Source organism: Mandrillus leucophaeus, unplaced genomic scaffold, assembly GCF_000951045.1.
Source record: "Mandrillus leucophaeus isolate KB7577 unplaced genomic scaffold, Mleu.le_1.0 Scaffold514, whole genome shotgun sequence".
Classification (NCBI taxonomy): Eukaryota; Metazoa; Chordata; class Mammalia; order Primates; family Cercopithecidae; genus Mandrillus; species Mandrillus leucophaeus.
The window spans coordinates 1,308,186-1,327,270 of NW_012105520.1; the positions used below are offsets into that span (position 1 = coordinate 1,308,186).

Here is a 19,085-nt window from a genome sequence, read left to right on the forward strand (position 1 = left end):
AAAAAAAAAAGATTTCTAAAAGAGAAGAGACAATGTGAAGTTTAGGTATCTGAGAAGATGGGAGACTATGGGTTCTAGAGCCCTGATAGACAAGTCTTGGGGAAGAAAAAAGAAGAGTCAGGTGGATATACATACAGGATGCAAAGACACATGAGTGCAAGGGGCTGGAAATCAACATACCTGTTATTTTTACCCAAAAGAAGAGCCACTGACAAGAACGGGCAGCAGGGGTTTGTGGAGATGGAAAACATTTATAATATTCCCTGCTTGAACATCATCAAAATTTCTCTTCTGCCCTAAGAAGGTCCAACTTCAATATCCAACACCTAGTATCTGACACTCTAAGGCCCCAACTCCTGGCCATTTGGCCATTTCCTGAGTCTCCATTCTGCAATGTTGGTCCCCAGCAGATGCCTGAATTCCCCTTCCTGATCACAGTGCCACTGTTCCATAAGGCCTGCTGACCCTTCAACAAGCCCTGCTCCCTGGAGATGGAATTATGGATTCTTTCACCTCAAAACACAGGCCAGCTCAGCAGCCTGCCCTGCTGCCATGTTGCCCATAGACCGGCAGGTTGCTGACAAAGGACAAAGGTCACTTTTCCATGCTCCCCAAAAACTAGGAAACACAAAACAAATACCCAGGCTCTTTTTAGAAATAAAGCAATATAGGCCAGCTGCAGTGGCTCACGCCTGTAATCCCAACACTCTGGGAGGCCGATATTGGAGGACTACTTGAGCCCAGGAGTTTGAGACCAACCTGGACAACATAGGGAGACCCCGTCTCTACAAATAATTAAAAAATTAGACATGATGGCATGTGCCTGTGGTCCCAGCAACTCAGGAGGCTGAGGCGGGAGGACTGCTTGAGCCCAGGAGGTCAAGGCTGTTGCACCTCTGCATTCCAGCTTGGGTGACAGAATGAGACCCTGTCTCAAGAAAAAAAAAAAGGAAAGCAGTATAGAGGTCAATAATTTGATGATGTTTCCTATTCTTTGCTCACAATAAGTGTAATTTTAGAGAGCAGGTCTCTTGCTATTCAAGTTTGAGGCCTTTTGTTACCTGGTGCCCAACAGCACAACCCCAGCAGAGGTGAGACACAGTTCACACAGAACTGGATGGAGCCCAGCACTTAAGAGCGCATCCCTTCCTTACCTCTACTTGCCCCCTCAGTGAGGGGGACACGGAATGTCTCAGTGGAAGTTCTGCCACATCAAGGTGTACAAGGCCCATCCTGGTTCATACCCAGTTGAACCTCACAACAAAACCACTGGCTTATCCAGCAGTAGCAAAGAACCTAAATGCCAGGATTGAGGTGGCCATGGTAACGCCCCCACCATGGCTGCTGTGGTCTCGGATGACTGCTGCTCTGTGGCCTCCTTCTGAGTATGCTCTTCTCAACCATGGAAAGGAATACTTGCCCTCACCTACATGGTGCACCTGAGCACCTGAGGGTCTCTTCATCCATCGTAGCTTTCATACCTCTCTTTCTAGAGGACCTTCCACTTCCTCTAGTAAAAAAAACCGAAACAAAACAAAACAAAAAAAAATCCTTGACAGAAAAGTTGAAGGCAAAATAAGAGTATGCCTACTTTTTCATTCCCCTGGCAGGGCTTCACTGGGCCCCTGCAGCCGGTCTATTCTTTCCTTGTTCTCACTTCAAGGCAATGTTGTGTGCTCAGAGACATAGGGAAGGCAAAGAGAAACATGCCAATTCATGGTGTCTTCATGGGGTCCAAGATGAGTGGAGTATAAGCTTTGCACAGCACCCTGCCCCTGTGGTAAGCTGCTGTTTTGTGCTACAAGATAGGCACTAGCCAAATGCCATAGGGGAGAGAGTATCACTTCCATCAGTGCCTCCACAGAACAGGCAGCACAAGTCACCAATTTTTCAAATGTTTGAAATAATCAGATTAATAGTCTCTACCCAACTTCCAAAAAAAAAAGGTCCAGCAGAAAGGACCACAAATGATTGTGAAAAGCAGTAGTGTTTTCCTTCTCATCGTATTTTAAAATCTGTCACAATGAGGCACTATCAGAGGCTGCGGTTCAGAGAAACAACCTTTCAGACTAAGCCTGCCTTTCTTCTGCCTGTTCCTTCAGCATCATGATTATGTGACTTCTTACATTATTGAATAATGGTTACTTTTATTTGTTTGTTTCCAACCCTTGAATATGAGCTCTCTAAGGCAGGAATTTTTGTTTTGCTCTTCTTTCCATACCAGAATCCAGCACAGTGTCTGGCTAACAGAAGGCATTTTGAAAATGCTCAATGAATTAACAAGGATTGGAGAAATCTTGGGCTCAGATGTCTTCTGAGAATGTGTTGCCTTACTAGCAATTCTTTACCCAGAACCATTTGCCAACATCTACAACTAAGAAGACCAGTTATTAGAAAGATCAAGTTATTCACCTACTATAAAGATAACAACAATGGTTGCTAAGTTCCAATTCAAGTTACTTTCCTTATTGGCTAATCATATTATATATTTTCTTGACCCCAGTTTCCTCACCTGCAAAATGGATATAACAGGGATAACACTCCCTATACTTCCCTGGACTGCGGGGAGGAGTAAGACTGAGATTACCTGGTAGTACTCAGTGAACACTAAGTCTTCCTTCTCTCTCTGTTGTGAAAGTTAAAAAAGGTACTGACCTCTTACTTACCTTGCCTATCCTGATGCATGAATTTATAGTATCGAGCAAGTCAGCCTTTTTTTCATTTATAGGCACTTCTCCTAACTCCTTCCCTATTAATTCACCTGACTGATAGCCCATTGTTGTTTCAAATGCAGGATTTGCATACTGAAGGGAGACAAAAGAAAAAACACAAAGTGAATTAAAAGTCATTTTGAAAAAGAGGACATTCAAAGGTTTTCAACCTAAGCCCTTCAGGTTTTTCCCCAGAAAAAGCTCAGGAGCCTGGACCTCACCGTGCCAGTTCTGAAGCTATAAGCACATAACCCATGAAGAATTCTGGAGCCCAGATGAGCTTCTGCTTGGGTGACACCCAGCTGGGCTTTCTGCTATGTTCTCCTGAGGCTCCAGGAGGGCAGCAGGCCCACTCCCACTTCAACAGGGGCAGAGGAAGGGATGTGTACAGAGCCAAACCAGGAGCTGCTACAACAGGGCCGTTTAGATGGGGGGTGGGGGTGGGGGCATGATGGAATAAAGCACCCGGTAGAGTGCAAAACACTCAGGCTCTCCTCCCCCTCCAAACATTGACCTCAGCAAGTCACTTAATCCCTCCAAGACTCTTATCTGGATATGGGAATGAAACATTTCTCTTGTCTCTTTCATATGGTTCAAAGAAATGATGTGTATGGAAAGCAGGCTATGAACTAGAAAGTAAATACAAATGTAAGGTTTTATGGTTAAGTTTCAAATATGACTGTAAGATAAGCAGAAAATGTATGGGAAAACTGTACACGTGCTAATGATGATGATAAAACAATAATTGGATACCATCTGTCAGGGTCTGTTTTCCTCACTGGGCACTATAGTAAACGCTTCACATACATTAACTAATTTAGTCCTCATGACATCCTTACAAAAGGCAGGCTGTTGTTCTTACTAATATTACTTCCATTTCCATTTCCACAGACGAGAAAGCAGATTCAGCTGGATTAAGCAACTTGCCCAAAGTTGTTCAGCTGAAGCAGGATGGAGCCCAGGCCTGTCTGACACCAAAGCCTGTGCCCTGAAACACTGGCTCACGCTGCCTCTCAGGGCACCAACTCAAAGTCAACACCATCAACTCTTCAACAAGGAAGTCACAAGTCACATTACAGTGAAAGTACTGGAGAGCCCAGAAGTAAAATCAAAGTGGAGCTAATTCTCAGACAAAAGGATGTTTTTTCTGGTGCAACTCCCTTTTTTGCTGTTATCTGAAAGCATTTAAGCTATGTTGCTTTAAGTCATATAAACTCACTTTGCTAATAATGTGTAATTTATTCAGTACTTACTAGGTATGTTATTTCTGAAACTTTTAGTTGTTTCTAGTATATTTCTGTAAGTGCAAATTATTTTCAAAAAGAGTGAGAAAGGTGAAAGACTCGCAGACCTTATGGTCAGAGCATTCCCCCTCCTACAACAGCACTACCCCCAAGCCGCCAGCAATCACCCTTTTCAGTCTCTCCTTGTCAAACAAACTAGTGGAAATAATGAATGCAAATGTGGCATTTCTACAGGCATTTTCTAAGACCTTAATTGTTAATATGTTTTCTAATCTACAGGGAGCTTATTTTAAATTACATATTTTATTGACTTTGTTCTGATAATCCTCGAAGGAAAAACTGGTCTCCTGAACTTCAAAAAGAAAAAAAAAATCATATTGGAGAGGTTCAATCCTAAAAACTGGAACTAACAAAACAAGAAATCCAGAAAGACAAATTTCCAAAATAACAAACCTGTATAACACGGTCTTCACTTGTAATTTCAATTGCATCTTCACTGTTTTCTAATGCAGTGAATACAGAGTTACAAGCCCTTTATGAGTAAACAAAAAAAGGAATGATTAATGTAAATACTACAAAATCTAATAAAATCTTGGGTTATTACATTAACTTATTTAAATGTATTTTTTGTCTGATTTATAAGGAAGGGAGAAAATATTTTAAAACATAAAGAAGAAATAAACATCCTCCTGCAAGCCCCTCCATTGGGATCATCACTATGTACACACTGTGGTATCTTTCCTTCCAATGTGAAGGAAAGACACATTGGGCCAGTGGGCCAGGGTGGCCACACACCGGGGTCAAATCCAGCTCTTCAGCAGCTGTGGGACCCTGGGCAAGTGACTGAACCCCATCAAGCCTCCCCTCTTACCACCTTAGAGTCCTCATGAAGACTAAACAAGAGAATAGAGTCAAGAATACTGCACAGAGTCTGGCAAAGAGAAGGCAGTCCATCATTTGTACCTATTATTTTAAACAAATTATTTTCACAAAATTGAGGGCATCTGGAATGACTAGCTTTGCTTCCTGCTTTCTTCCCTTAGCCGTCTTCTGTGAGCATTTTATCACATCCTTCGTGTTTGAAAACATTTTAAAAATTATACAAGTAACAATGTTTATTGAAAAAAATTAGAAAATAAACATTAACAAAAATAAATGGAACACTATACCACAGCCACTTGAATAATAAAAAAGACAGTCGACAACATGTATTAGTGAGGAACCCTCCTACACTGCTGGTGGGAATGTAAGAAAGTGCAGCCCCATGTTGGAAAACAGCCCCATTATGTCCACACAAAAACTTATACACAAATGTTCATAGCAGCATTACTCAGAAAAATCAAAAAGTGGAAAAAACCCAAATGTCCATCAATTGATGAATGGATAAACAAAATGTGCCATATCCATACAATGGAATATTATGCAGACATAAAAGGACATGAAGTCTTGATATATGCCATAACATGAATGAACCTTGAAAACCGTAAGCCAGTCACAAGGATCACACAGTGTATGAAATGTCCAGAATAGGCAAATCTGCAGAGATAGAAAGTAGATTAGGCCGGGGGCGGTGGCTCATGTCTATAATCCCAACACTTTGGGAGGCTGACGCGGGTGGATCACCTGAGGTCAGCAGTTCAAGACCAGCCTGGCCAACATGGTGAAACCCCGTGTCTACTAAAAATACAAAAAAAAATTAGCAGGGCGTGGTGGCAGGCGCCTGTAATCCCAGCTACTTTGGGAAGCTGAGGCAGGAGAATTGCTTGATCCCAGGAGGCAGAGGTTGCAGTGAGCTGAGATTGCACCATTGCACTCCAGCCTGGGCTGGGGATAATAAAAATGTTCTAAAATTGTGGTGACTGAAGCACAACTCTATGAATACACTAAAATCCTTTGAATATACCTCAATAAAGCTGTTTAAAAATAATAATATCAAATAACCTGAAATCCCAATACCCAGACATCTCAATATTCTATTTTATAGAAAAAAATCTAATTATTTTCAATAAGCATTGAAAAATGTTCTAGGCATTAACTTATACAAATGTACATGTAATATGTATACAAAAACAAGATCATACTCTACAGCTTTATAATCTGCTTTTCTCACTGGCACACTATACATTAATCTTTCCATATCAATAATTGTAATTCTTTATCACTCTAAATAACTATACAATATTCTAAAATTACATTATGATTTATTCAATAAATCCCCTATGACTAGACATTTAGGTTGCTTCCAGGATTTTTCCTTGTATAAGGAATCTCCCAAAGAATGATTTTAAGATTCTCTGGCCTTAGAAGATGAAAAAAAAGAAAACAACTGCCTGCTTATAAAGTGCAGAGATACTACTAAGTAAACTCTAAAAATAACAATGCTGGCCAGGCACGGTGGCTCACGCCTGTAATGCCAGCACTTTGGGAGGCAGAAGTAGGCAGACCACTTGAGTCCACGAGTTCAAGACCAGCTGGGCAACATGGCAAAACCCTGTCTTTACAAAAAGTAAAAAATTAGCTGGGCTGGTGGTGCACATCTGTAGTCCTAGCTACTTGAGAAGCTGAGGTGGGAGGACTGCTTGAGCCCAAGAGGTCAAGGCTGCAGTGAGCAGTGATCACACAACTGTACTCCAGCCCGGGCAACAGAATGAGACCCTGACTCTAAATAAGTAAATAAATAAAACAATGCCTTTACATTATTCCTGGTATTACTAAACCGTCTCACTAAAGACAACAGCTTAGCCAATAAAAACCAGCTCATTTTTAGCGTGTTAAGATAACCCAGGAGATAATATGTAAATTATAGCTCAATGAAGTTATTTTTTTAAAAAAGCAAAAAACACGCTGGGCCTGGTAGCTCATGCCTATAATCCCAGCACTTTGGGAAGTTGAGGAGGGTGGATCGCTTGAGGTCAGAGTTTGAGACCAGCCTGACCAACATGGTGAAACCCCACATCTACTAAAAAAACACAACAACAACAAAAAATTAGCCAGGCCTGGTGGCACGTACCTCTGTAATCCCAGCTACTTGGGAGGCTGAGGCAGGAGAATCACTTGAACCTGGGAGGTGAAGGTTGCAGTGAGCAGAGATCGCGCCACTGCACTCCAGCCTGGGCAACAGAGTGAGACTCTGTTAAGCTCTGACTCAAAAAATCAAAAAATAAAATAAGCAAAACACAGTAAGAAATAAGTTCTCACCTCCAATATAACAAGCTTGGAGGAGATGGATCTGTGAGAAGCCCTACCGGGTATTATCATACTTGTTTAACTTTTGCAGATATGGTAAATAAAAAATGTTAAATCATTTGCAAGTCTTTATTAGTGAGGTTGAACATCTTTTCACATTCATTGGCCATTAATATCTCTTGTGAATTGCTTGAGAACATGTCTTTTAATATTTTTCTAATTTTCAATTGATCATTTTAAAATTGATTAATCAAAGCTCTTCATGTATTAGGACATTAACCTAATGTCTGTCCTATATGTTACAAACACATTTTTCCCAGTTTATAATTTGTCTAAATTTTAAACACTATTTAAGGTTTATTTTAACTACAGACAAGCTTAACATTTTTATGTTGTCTAATCTGATTATCTTCCTTAATAAAATGTGGCTTTTATAGATGTTAGTTTATAATGACTTTGTCATCCAATTACGTATGTCCACTTTTATTTTTCAGTACTTATGTAGCCCTACTTTTTCACATTTAGGTTTTTAATTCATTGGAGTTCATTTTGGGGGTAGGATGTGAGATTGGAACATAGCTTAATTTTCTTTCCAACTAATTAACCAACTATCACAATTCTAGTCACTGAAAAGTCCACCCTTTCCCGTGTTGATTTAAAATGCCATGTAGTCATATACTAAATTCTTTTTTTTTCCCCCTTTTTGAGACCGAGTTTTGCTCTTGTTGCCCAGACTGGAGTGCAGTGGCTCAATCTCGGCTCACTGCAACCTCTGCCTCCTAGGTTCAAGTGATTCTCCTGTCTCAGCCTCCCGAGTAGCTGGGATTACAGGCATGCACCACCAAGCCCAGCTAATTTTTTGTATTTTTTTAGTAGAGACGGGGCTTCATCATGTTGGCCAGGCTGGTCTCAAACTCCTGACCTCCAGAGATCCACCCGCCTCAGTCTCACAAAGTGCAGGGGGCCACCGTGCCTGGCCACTCATATACTAAATTCTTAAATATATCCAAGTCTGTTTTTGTTTTTGCTTTTTTTTGAGATGGAGTCTTGCTCTTGTCACCCAGGCTGGAGTGCAATGGCACCATCTCAGCTCACTGCAACCTCTGCCTCCCAGGTGCAAGCGATTCTTCTGCCTCAGCCTCCTGAGTAGCTGGGATTACAGGTACCCACCACCACACGTGGCTAATTTTAGTATTTTTAGTAGAGACAGGGTTTCACCATGATGGCCAGGCTGGTCTCGAACTCCTGACCTCGTGATCTGCCCGCCTCAGCCCTCCAAAGTGGTGGGATTACAGGCGTGAGCCACCACACCAGGCCTGTTTCTGGTTTTTATATTCTAGTTTACCAATCTAGCAGTGACACCCTTACTTGTTACAGCATTTTAATGCATTTTAGTATCTGACAGAACAAGACTATTTCTCCCAATTCTCTAGTCTCACATTTCCTTTCCCTTTATATTTTTATATCTCCCTGTATAATGGACATCATAATTTGGCTGCCAGCAGGAGCACAGAGAACAAAGCAGGGCATGATGGGAGATGAGGACAGAGAGGTAAGCAGTGTACAGACCATGGAGACCCTTGTAGGCTACATTTTGGAGTCTGGACTTCATCTTGAAGGCAGTGGGTGCCTATCTGGGGTGTCACAGAACAGAACACAAATGGAATTATGTGTTACGTCTGTGTGGAGAATGAAGAAGGAATCAAGACTAGATATAGGGAGACTAATTGGTGCTTTCAATAATCCGGGTAAAAAGAGAGGGACCTAGACTAAGAGTAGCAGTAGAGATGAAGATTAAGTGGACAGATTCCAAAAATTAGTAAGATCAATTAGACTTGGTGAGTGACTGGATTTAGGGATGTATGTAGAAGAGACAGGGGTTTTTAGTTTAGGACCACAAGGTAGATGACAGCTAAGGTATACAGGAGGAAAAGGTTTGAGGTTACAGTCAGATTTAGAGATGGGAGAAAGAATGAATGCAGTTTCGAAAATGCGGATTTCAGTCTAAAGGACTATTTTTGCCATTTGCTGCTTACAAGATCTTGGGTGTGAGTCAGTTAACTTCCTTGGGTCTCAGTTTCTGATTCTTGATTGGATAACATAAGCTCCAGCTTCACCTACTGCTCCAAAATTCTGCTCTCCTCTGAGAGAGGGTAGTAGCCTAATTCACTGTGGGAGTGCTGCAGCCAGGCTGACATGACCCAGGAGTGGGAAAAAAGCAGGCCCAAGGGCAACCATCTACCTTAAGTTTCCTTGCAAAATCTAGCAGCATAAAAAATCTCTTTTGTATACCACACCAGCCTTCAAACACCTCTGCTCAGCAGCACTTCTTTGCTAACTCACACTCTGCCCACTAATCATTCATTTAGTTTTGTCTATAAAGTACCTATCTTCCCTACACGTGGAACCCTGTACTGGTCCTTATTAATCTTGGTACTCCCATTCTGATCCCCTTTGACTGTCTTGGGCACATACAAATGAAATGATCCAGTTCTCTCTTTGATCTCTAGTAAAGGAAATGTTAAAGAATAGTTGAACATCCAAGGAAGAAACCTAAAATGATAGGAAGCTGCCGACTTTATTTTTCTTTTGTCAAGCTGATAAAATTACATTAATTTTTCGCTTTTCTTACTCTACAAAGAATGAGGCCTCTACTCATTTCACTTAAAAAATATTTTTTTAAAACCCTGTTTATTAAGAGCAGATAAAACACCTATTGTAGAGAAGAAAAAAATGTCACCTACTAGAGATAACTAATGTGAATAGATTGGGGGTGTGTGTATTAAAACCATTTTTTTCTCTAGAAAACAAAACAGATAATCCAGCATATGCAGTTTATATTCTGCTTTTTAAACTTACTATTATTTGGGGGCTCCATCTTTAAATGTGAGTCTCTAATCACTAAAATGACCGTTTATTAGACATCCAGGCAGACTCCAGAAAGTCTGTATGAGGGGAGCTGCCACTCCATTCTCTCCAATCCCATATTTGCAAGAGGCCATTTATGGCTCAAAAGTAATCCCCACAACCAAAGTTCTCACTTGCCATGCTGCCCTGTGTGGCCTGGAGGGTTTTCCCGAAGTGGTAGAATTACCTGAGTTTCAGTTGTGATCGCACCTCTCCAAACTCCAGCTGGAGCAGTTCATTGTAGCAGGCCATGATGTTGGGGTTTTCCACATACCTCTACAAACAGAAAGAGGAATTTTGTGGATAAACAAAGGTGCTTCTTTATGTGTGCCAATAAAAATAACTCTTTTAACAAACTTCTCAACTTGGCAACTGAAATCTAAAAAATACTTTATCATTAATGACGAACAGAAGGTAAGAGAGAAAATTTATGGGCACCAAATTAGCTTTTAAAAAAATAGGGTGTAAGAATGCTTTTCCTTCTATCATTTAGCAGCCTTGCATTTAAAAAAGAAAAAGAAAAAAGAGAAGAAAAGAATGCTTTTCTTTCAGCATCTTCCGTTAAGAGCATTTTGGTTGTTTTCATGTCACTGATAAAGCAGAGGCTAGAACATGTAGAGGAGGAAATTTACTAACTAAACTCCTACTTATATTACGCTTTCAGAATATATTCAAGAACAGTATTTGGTCCTTTTTAAAGTCATGTAAGCTTACAATAAGCAAAAATACACTTGCATTTCTACTGGCACCTGTATTTCACAGGGGAAAGCCTGACATGGACAACATTTTCCTGAACTAACCTCCAACAGCGGCTCAGTGAAGCTGGAAGATGATTATCTTCCACAGCAGAGGCACTGGCAGAAGTCATGGATGGATTTGCCCAATGTCTCTTATAGCTGTGGACATTAAGTATTTTGTATAACCTTTACACAGTGGAAATATCTCACAACAAAGTGAATTACATAGTTCTGAGAAGATGGACCCATTCCACCATCAAATTAAATACTCCATGAAGACATCTTAGCAGCCACTGTGTTCTGCCACATAGTTCTATTCAGACGTAAAAATATTTGTGAACATTACTCCCCTGTTTAGTCTAAAGAGCTCTTTGTTTTTTACCTGCACAATAAGTGGACAATACTCTACCTGGCTGAGGAGGAAGCTGATGCCTAAGAGGCAGAGCTTCTGCAGATCACTATCCATAAGCCCCAGCCAGACCAATTGGGACAGGGGTCCCCTTGAAGAGTTCCTTCTACTACCATGGTGAACGCAAATGTCCCGTTTGAACTGTGATCAGGGTCTTGTCTGGGTGTTAAGCAACCCAAAAATCTAGCCCTTGGTTCATGCCTTAAAAGCTGTATGATTGTATATGAGGCATCTAACATTCCTGAGCCTGCTTCCTCAACTGTAAAGCAAGAAAAATAATACTGTTCCTATCCAGTGAAGGTCACCGTGTGAATAAAAAGAGATAATGGGAGAAAGCATTTTAAGTACAAACTGCTGCATAAATGTGAAGAACAGCTACTGTCACCCCCACAGGGGAAGGCAAGACCTGTTGGCCAGGAGCATGATAAACCCTACACCTATAGGCCAAAACAGAGCCCCTTTCTCACCCAGAGGTCTGACAGAGGTGACATGCCTGCCAGCTCCCATCAACTGAGAGGGGAGGAGTATGCTAGACCTGCTGTCCACATCTCCATCAGCCAAGACCCCACGGGAACACCCAAAAGCACTGGACAGGAACCCACTTCTGACTGGGCAGGGACAGGGAAAGAGATTTCTTGACATAGTGCTTGTGCCACTCCAGGAGACAAGGAATGGTGGTCTTGAGATAGACAGGAGTCCTCAGTTCCTCTGCAGGTAAGATCTTCAGATGTGGGGGCTCTGGATGGAATGTGTATTTATCCAATTCCACAAATGGATTCCCATGCATGCAATCAGACTTTTTACTGGGTCTGAATGTTATGTATCCACCAAACTTTTTTATCCCAAAGGCAGAAAACCAAGGTTAAAAAAAAACTAGAATGTGACCAAATGTTCAGCATCTTGCTCCTACTGTTTTCCCCCTCCCTCAAAACTTCTGTTTTGCCATACGTGTCTAAACATTGCTCTCTTTATCTAAACATCTCATCTTTCCTGCCCCTTGCCAACTTTTGTTTCTGTCCCAAGGATCCCACAGGGCGTGAAGGGTGAAGAACCAGGTCCAGGGATCCTCAGAAAGCAAGCTTATTCCCTCTGCTTAAACAGCAGTTAGCCTCCTCTCCCTTAACCCCTCCCATGAAAGGGGCTGGGACTACAAATCCTACAGTCTTCCAAGCTAACTTAACGTCACTTTCTCCAAAGTATATCACACCCATGGCTAGAACCTGAGCCCATCTTTGCTAGGTCTCTCCCAGTGGTTCTCAACTCTCAGCTGCATATTAGAATTACCTGCAATTTGAAAAAACAGCAGCACGCAGGCCCCTCCTCAAACCAACTGAAACAGACTCCCATGGGATGTTATTCAGGGGGTTCTAAGGCACACCCAGCAGTGAGTCTACTGACTCAATGGCCAAATCCAATTGAGGAGGCTAGCAGGTCCTCCATCTACTTTTCAGTCCTGAATCATGGCTAATCCACAAAATAGCTCATGCCCCTTCCTACCCACCATCCCCTATACCAGAGATATCATTATGGTGTCAGCTTTCAGATTCAAGCCTTGGCACCACTGCCTATAGCTGTGACTGGGAGAATCCCCTTCCTCTAGGTCTAATTGTTCTTCTCAGTAACCTGAGCATCCTTTTGTTACACAAAAGTAAGACTCTGGATGAGATTAGTTACCACTTGTGGTCTCTGAGGACGGGTCACCCACATGAATTCCTCATCTACAAAATGGTGAGCCTGCCACTACCCTCCACATTTCCTAAGTCAGGTGCTTCTAAAGTGACTACTGCAAAGCTTTTGGGCTTTTTTGCATGGACATGTCCTCACAGGGGCGTGCACCTAAAAGTTATTCCATCAAAGTCTTCAGAGGGTTCCTTGATTAAGGTGCACAGGCTTGAGGGTAGCAAGAGTGTGTGTGTCAGTTACTTTTCAAGTTAGCTCCATGACAACACTGTAATACTAAGAAAATAGAAGGACCATGATTTACTTGACCTTCTACCAGGATGCTCTTTCTGGTCCACAGAACTGTGCTGACACACTTCTCGGGCAGAATTTCAAATATGGCAGTCACCAAACACAAACTTCCAACAGTGCATCTGTGTACTTTCAAAGAGACCTCAAACAAATACAAGGTTTAATGACCTCGTGTGGTTGTAGGTAAGCAAATAACCCAAGGCAGAGGGAAAAATCTATCCCCTAAGTTTCACTAGAAAGTGGAAGCTTCTAAGGTTCTTGTTAAAAGGAATAGCCAGTTTTGCAGCCTTAGTTGCAAAAGCAAGCAGCTTAGGGAGGGATGATGTAAAAATCCATCAGGAATAGGGGACTTCTGACTTCCAACCTGGGACACCTTACTGCTGGCTAAGTAAACCGTTCTCACGCAATTTAACAGGGATTACTAGAGGTCAGGGAATGGAGGCAGGTGCTGATATGTGTGTATGTTGTGGGGGTTGTCCAAAAAGAAGAAACACAAGAAAGCCACAACTATATAAACTATAATAACCTAATGTGTGCTTTTTATATAAAATTGTATTTACATATAAACTAAAATCTTAAATTCCACCTAATCTGACATTAGTATCAGTATTTGTGTTCTTTTTGTCTGCATTTACTTGCTACCTCTATGTTCCTTTACTTAAGCTCTTTTTATCACATTAAGTGTCTTATAAGTGTTACAGAATTGTACTTTTTAAACCCAATCTAACAGCCTTTTAAAGGAAGAATTCAGCTCATTCATATACATTTGCTTTTATTCTTTTTTTTTTTTTTGAGACGGAGTCTCGCCCCTGTTGCACAGGCTGGAGTGCAGTGGTGCGATCTCGGCTCACTGCAACCTCTACCTCCAGGGTTCGAGCGATTCTCCTTCCTCAGCCTCCTGAGTAGCTGGGGTTACAGGTGTGAGCCACCATGCCCGGGTAATTTTTGTATTTTTAGTAGAGATGCGGTTTCGCCATACTGGCCAGGCTGGTCTGGAACTCCTGACCTCAGGTGATCCACCTGCTTTGGCCTCCCAAAGTGTTGGGGATTACAGGCGTGAACCATCGTGCCCGGGCTGCTTATATTCTTTCTATCTCACTTTGTTTCTCACTGATTTTACACTGTTGTTTCCTCTTTCTTCAGTTTCCCAATTTGATCAAGTTGCTGTAAACTCCCTATTTCCTCTTGTTATTTTGGAAGTTTTATTTAACTTTCCTGTTCTATCAATGGTTACCACCTTCCTTTTCATCATCTCAAAAGTAAACATAGATTTCTTTACTGTTATTTGTAAACAAGATACCAATTACCCCCAGAATAAAGTATCTCCCACATAGTGATGCTCTACTCTGCACATTTCCCACAAAGATGAATACTTCCTGGGCTCATTCTCATTCTGGCTCTTAGATAAGCCTCAAAGAATGCCTGCATCCTCCCTACAAACCTTGCAAACACCTAGGGTTGACTAAGATGGTCTATAATTTAAAACTGAGCTATTATTAAAATTCCTCTTTGGGTACATCCCTTCTTCTAAAAGAATATTATATATTCCAGTCTATGTTTATTCATTTGGGACTAATGTTATATGCATAAGTGTAGGTACCTCTATAAAGAAAGACAGAGAGCCAGAGAAAGCAGGAGGCACCACGAAGGAGTATGCACATGGCAGGGTTTATAGCTCACTACTTTTCCCTCCTCTCCTCTTCAAATTTCTGTTCTAGTTCATTTCTTATATGGCTGGAGTCCTTTTCTGACTTATTTTCCTCAGACAGACCGCTTGGGGAAATATATCTCTGAATTTTATGTATATCCCCAAAAGAAAGGTTAAGCAATAACTTGACTGGATATATAAGGCTGTAGTCTCTTTCTCCCTGTATCCTCTCATCAAACTAGACATTATTACTGTTTCATACAGTAAATATATATTTACCCTATACAGATCATTTTCTTTACTCATCTCTTGCATTTCAGACCTTCCACCTGGAATTCACATTCCTTCTGGTCGACATATATCCTTTAGAATTTCATTGTGAGGATCTGCTAGCTACAAATTCTCTCAATGTCCACATTTCTGAAAGTCTTTATTTCACCTTCATTTTTGAAAGATATACATGCTAGGTATAAAATTCTAGAAAGTTCTTTTTTTTGAGACAGAGTCTTGCTCTGTTGTGAGGCTGGAGTGCAGTGGTGCGATCTCGGCTCACTGCAACCTCCAACTGCCTGGTTCAGGTGATTCTCCTGCCTCAGCCTCCCAAGTAGCTGGGATTACCACCATGCCCAGCTAATTTTAGTATTTTTAGTAGAGACGGGGTTTCACCATGTTGGCCAGGATGGTCTTAATCTCCTGACCTTGTGATCCGCTCACCTCGGCCTCCCAAGGAAGTTATTGTCTTTTACTGCATTGAAAACGTTATTCTACTGTCTTGTTTTCCACTTGTTGCTGCTGAGAAGCTAGTTGTTAGTGTGTCATTCTTTTGAAGGTAATCTTTTTTCCTCTAGCTGATTTTAAGTCCTTTTATTTTATTTTTAGTTTTTTGCAGTTTCACTAGGATGTGTCCTCTTTTAAAATTTACTCTACTCTGGATATGTCAGAATTCATGAATCTATGAATTAGTTTTTCATCAGTTCTGGAAATTTTTCAGGTAGTAACTCTTCAAATATTTCCTCTGTTCCATCCTTCCTCTTCTCCTGGAACTCCAGTTATATATACACACAAAACTTCACACACTATCCTCCATATTTCTTCACCTAACTTATTTCCTGTCATTGTATTTCTGTGCTACATGTGACCTACTAAGTTTTAAATTTTTCAATAATTGTGTTTTAATTTCTTACAATTCAGTTTTGTTCTTCATAAAATTTGCCATGACACTTTTAATAGTTTCCTATTCCTTGCAGATATTTCCTGGCTTATCTTTCATTTCTTTAACTATAGTAAGCATACTTGCTTTATAACTCATGTCTCATAACTAGTCTCTGAGGGATGTGAGGGTCTGTTACTAGGCTTTTTTCCCTGCTAGTTTTTCTTTGGGATGCCCTGTCACCTGGTGGATTGACTCTAGCTTTGACTTACTGCTGCCTGCTGCCCTTGAGCAATTATTTATGGAGATCCTCTGCAAGCAAAGATGAAGCTGTCTTCTTCTGGGGAGGATTTGTATTTGCTTCTGTCAGGCACTTAGGAGTCCTACTCATCCAGAAAACTTGAAACTAAATTCACAGCTTGAGATTTCTTGACTACCTTACTTATACAAACCTGGGCTACAAATCTGCCCAAGGGTCAGCCATACTTAAGTTCTCTCTGTATGATTCCTAAGGCCTCATTTGCAGCCAGCTGACCAAAGCCCCAAGCAACCTTTTGGCTTAGATAAACCAACACATTGAAGCTAGGAGTGGAGAGAAAGAGAGCTGTGTTTGGGTTGCCTTATTTCCAGAATCCTTGAACTGGCTTAAAAATTTGCATGTATACATGTCAGCATCATAACAATACATCCTATGGTATAATTTTTAGTGAATATGCCATTAAAGGGGATTTTATTATGTTTAGATGACTTTAGCAGGCGTAATTTTGAGAGACTAAGAACATGAACTGTTATAGATTAGATTAGCAGATTATAAAGTTAAACGAAGTTAAACCAAACTGTAAAACGAGGAGAGTAATTTTCTTTTTTTTAAGTACGATTGAGGCAGGTTCTCCTTATGTTGCCCACGCTGGTCTCAAATGCCTGGGCCCAAGGGATCCTCCTACCTCGACCTCCCAAAGTGCTGGGATTACAGGTATGAGCCACCACGCCTGGCCAGACAATAATTTTTTTTCTTCAAATTAATTCAAAGCTTTTGCTGGGTACTGAACTGAGATAAAATAATTTCTCAAATTGAATTATACTTGTATAACAAATAAGTGAGTACATACCCTTGTAAATCCAGCAGCAATGAAAGGCATTACGGACAACTCTTCTCTATCCACCCTTCAAAATAACACAATAAAGAACACAGACATAGTTTTTATCAATTACATCTCACCTCTTTTACTCTACTAATTTAAATACTTCGTTATGAGTACTTTTAGATGAGTCAGATTAATATACAAATTTAAAGGATACTGTCTTCTGTTTCAGTTTCACATTTGGCTTTTTGGAATTACATATTCTAATACTTGAAATATAGAAACTACATTAATAGCAGGAATACAGGAGTGTCCAAATATCTTTTTAACATATAAAATTTTTAATTTAAACGAAGTTAAATTTACTCCTATTTTCTTCTACTTCCTGGTTTTTTAAATTCCTTTTTCCCCTACAGCTCAGGAAAAAAGTTTAAAGGACACAGAAACGTTTCTTCTATGTATAAAAACATATAAGCTAAATAACATTAATTTGAATACTTGCCCTTCTCCTAATATATTTCTCTTCTTTCCTTACCTCCAATTTAAAGACAAAACCTAAGATTCCCCCATTTATGTGTAATTCAAATCCTCAGAGATATCTGGAGTTAGAAGGCCCTAGGAAGATACCCTCAGAAAACATTCACACTTTTAGGAATGGAATTCTCTCACAGTTTGCCTGTTTCTAAAGTGAAAGGCAGTTTAAAAATCACAAAAATCTAGCAGGAGAGCAGAAAGTCCTTCCAGGAAGTTAACCAAAGAAGCAAAATAAAATAAGAAAGAATAAAGAAGAAAAGGCCATACTACAAAGGGGAATGCCTGACACAGCACGCAAGCTGCTATTTGGCCATCTGTTAAGAATAAGTATTACACTAACACCTCGATTTCAACATTAAAAAAATGAAAGTTTACCTGCGTACTACACCAACAATAACTGTGTTTTCTGAGAGTTTTGATGATCTGATAGACCTTAAAAAAAACACAAAACTTTAAAACAAATATAAAAATAATCCTTAAAAACCAAATATACTTAAACAATTACAACAATTAAAGTTGGAAGAGGGGTAAGAAGGGAGAGTAAATGATCCCCTCACTCTCTGAATTCACTCACCTTCTTGACTACTTGATCTTTCTCTCTTTTGGGGGCAAATTCCCATTCAATGGACTGTGTTAACTGTAACAATTATGGAGTATGAATTAACAGTTAACTAAGATGATATGCATTCACTTGTTCCGATCTTTGTTAACCTGCACTGTTTCAGGCAGAGTATTTTCCCTACTTTGTGCTTAAATGAAAGAAGCCGTTGGTCTCTTCTTCCAAAGGAAAATGCAAGTTTATGTCTATTACCACAAGGTGATGGCTATGTTTACAACGGGGATAAAGGAGCCCAAGGGCTGGCTCCACTGCATTCTAAGAAGCACAAAGGATGAAGAGTTCCTAGGTAAAATGGAGGCTAAATTAATAACCAAAAATAATCCAAAACTAGGAAATGCAAGATATTGTAATCGGTCAGAAAGAAGAGCATCAACACCTCATGAGAGGGTTAAGAACAGAGGACTGGTCTAGAAAAGTACAAGAGACTGTTCCACTAAAGTTACCCAAAGAATACGAGACTTCCCATACAGAGTGAATTCAACCCTTCTGCAGAAGCAGCTTTAGAGGCCATGGGGAATGAAAATACAGCCAAAATATCAGAGCAGAAATAAATGTGACATAGAATAGGAGAAAGAAAAGAAGTGCTCCACTGGAGATATGCAACAGCTTTGAACTCATCCTACACTGGGAGAAGAAAGCAGGACTCTAGAGAAGAACAGCTCCACTGGAGAAGGAAGGAACTCACCCCAGACCCAGAGGAAGAAGACTCATGTTGGAGAGGGACTCTAAAAGGAGGAGAATATAGAGGAACATAACCAGACTGCACTAGTCAAGTCAAAGGTGAGCTGGCCTCCTGGAGAATGTGTCTAGGATGGCACAGAAATCAGTCAAGACTGACTGCATTTGCTTCAGCTGTTAGTTCAAGGATTAGAACCACTTCTGAATCA

General features: G+C 40.6%; 1 protein-coding gene across 2 annotated transcripts in view; it reads right to left on the minus strand.

Annotated features, from left to right (window-relative positions):
* PDE8A (phosphodiesterase 8A) overlaps positions 1 to 19,085 on the minus strand; it is a 157,700-nt gene that overhangs the window by 52,282 nt on the left and 86,333 nt on the right. Inside the window, exons 4-8 of one of the 2 annotated variants that reach the window (XM_011996451.1) lie at positions 17,955 to 18,011; positions 17,073 to 17,127; positions 10,236 to 10,324; positions 4,409 to 4,487; positions 2,667 to 2,804 (exon numbers count right to left, since the gene is read on the minus strand). In XM_011996451.1, coding sequence (XP_011851841.1) covers positions 2,667 to 2,804; positions 4,409 to 4,487; positions 10,236 to 10,324; positions 17,073 to 17,127; positions 17,955 to 18,011 — 418 coding nt within the window. The remainder of the gene's footprint in view (positions 1 to 2,666; positions 2,805 to 4,408; positions 4,488 to 10,235; positions 10,325 to 17,072; positions 17,128 to 17,954; positions 18,012 to 19,085) is intronic. The other variant, XM_011996452.1, reaches the window with a different exon arrangement.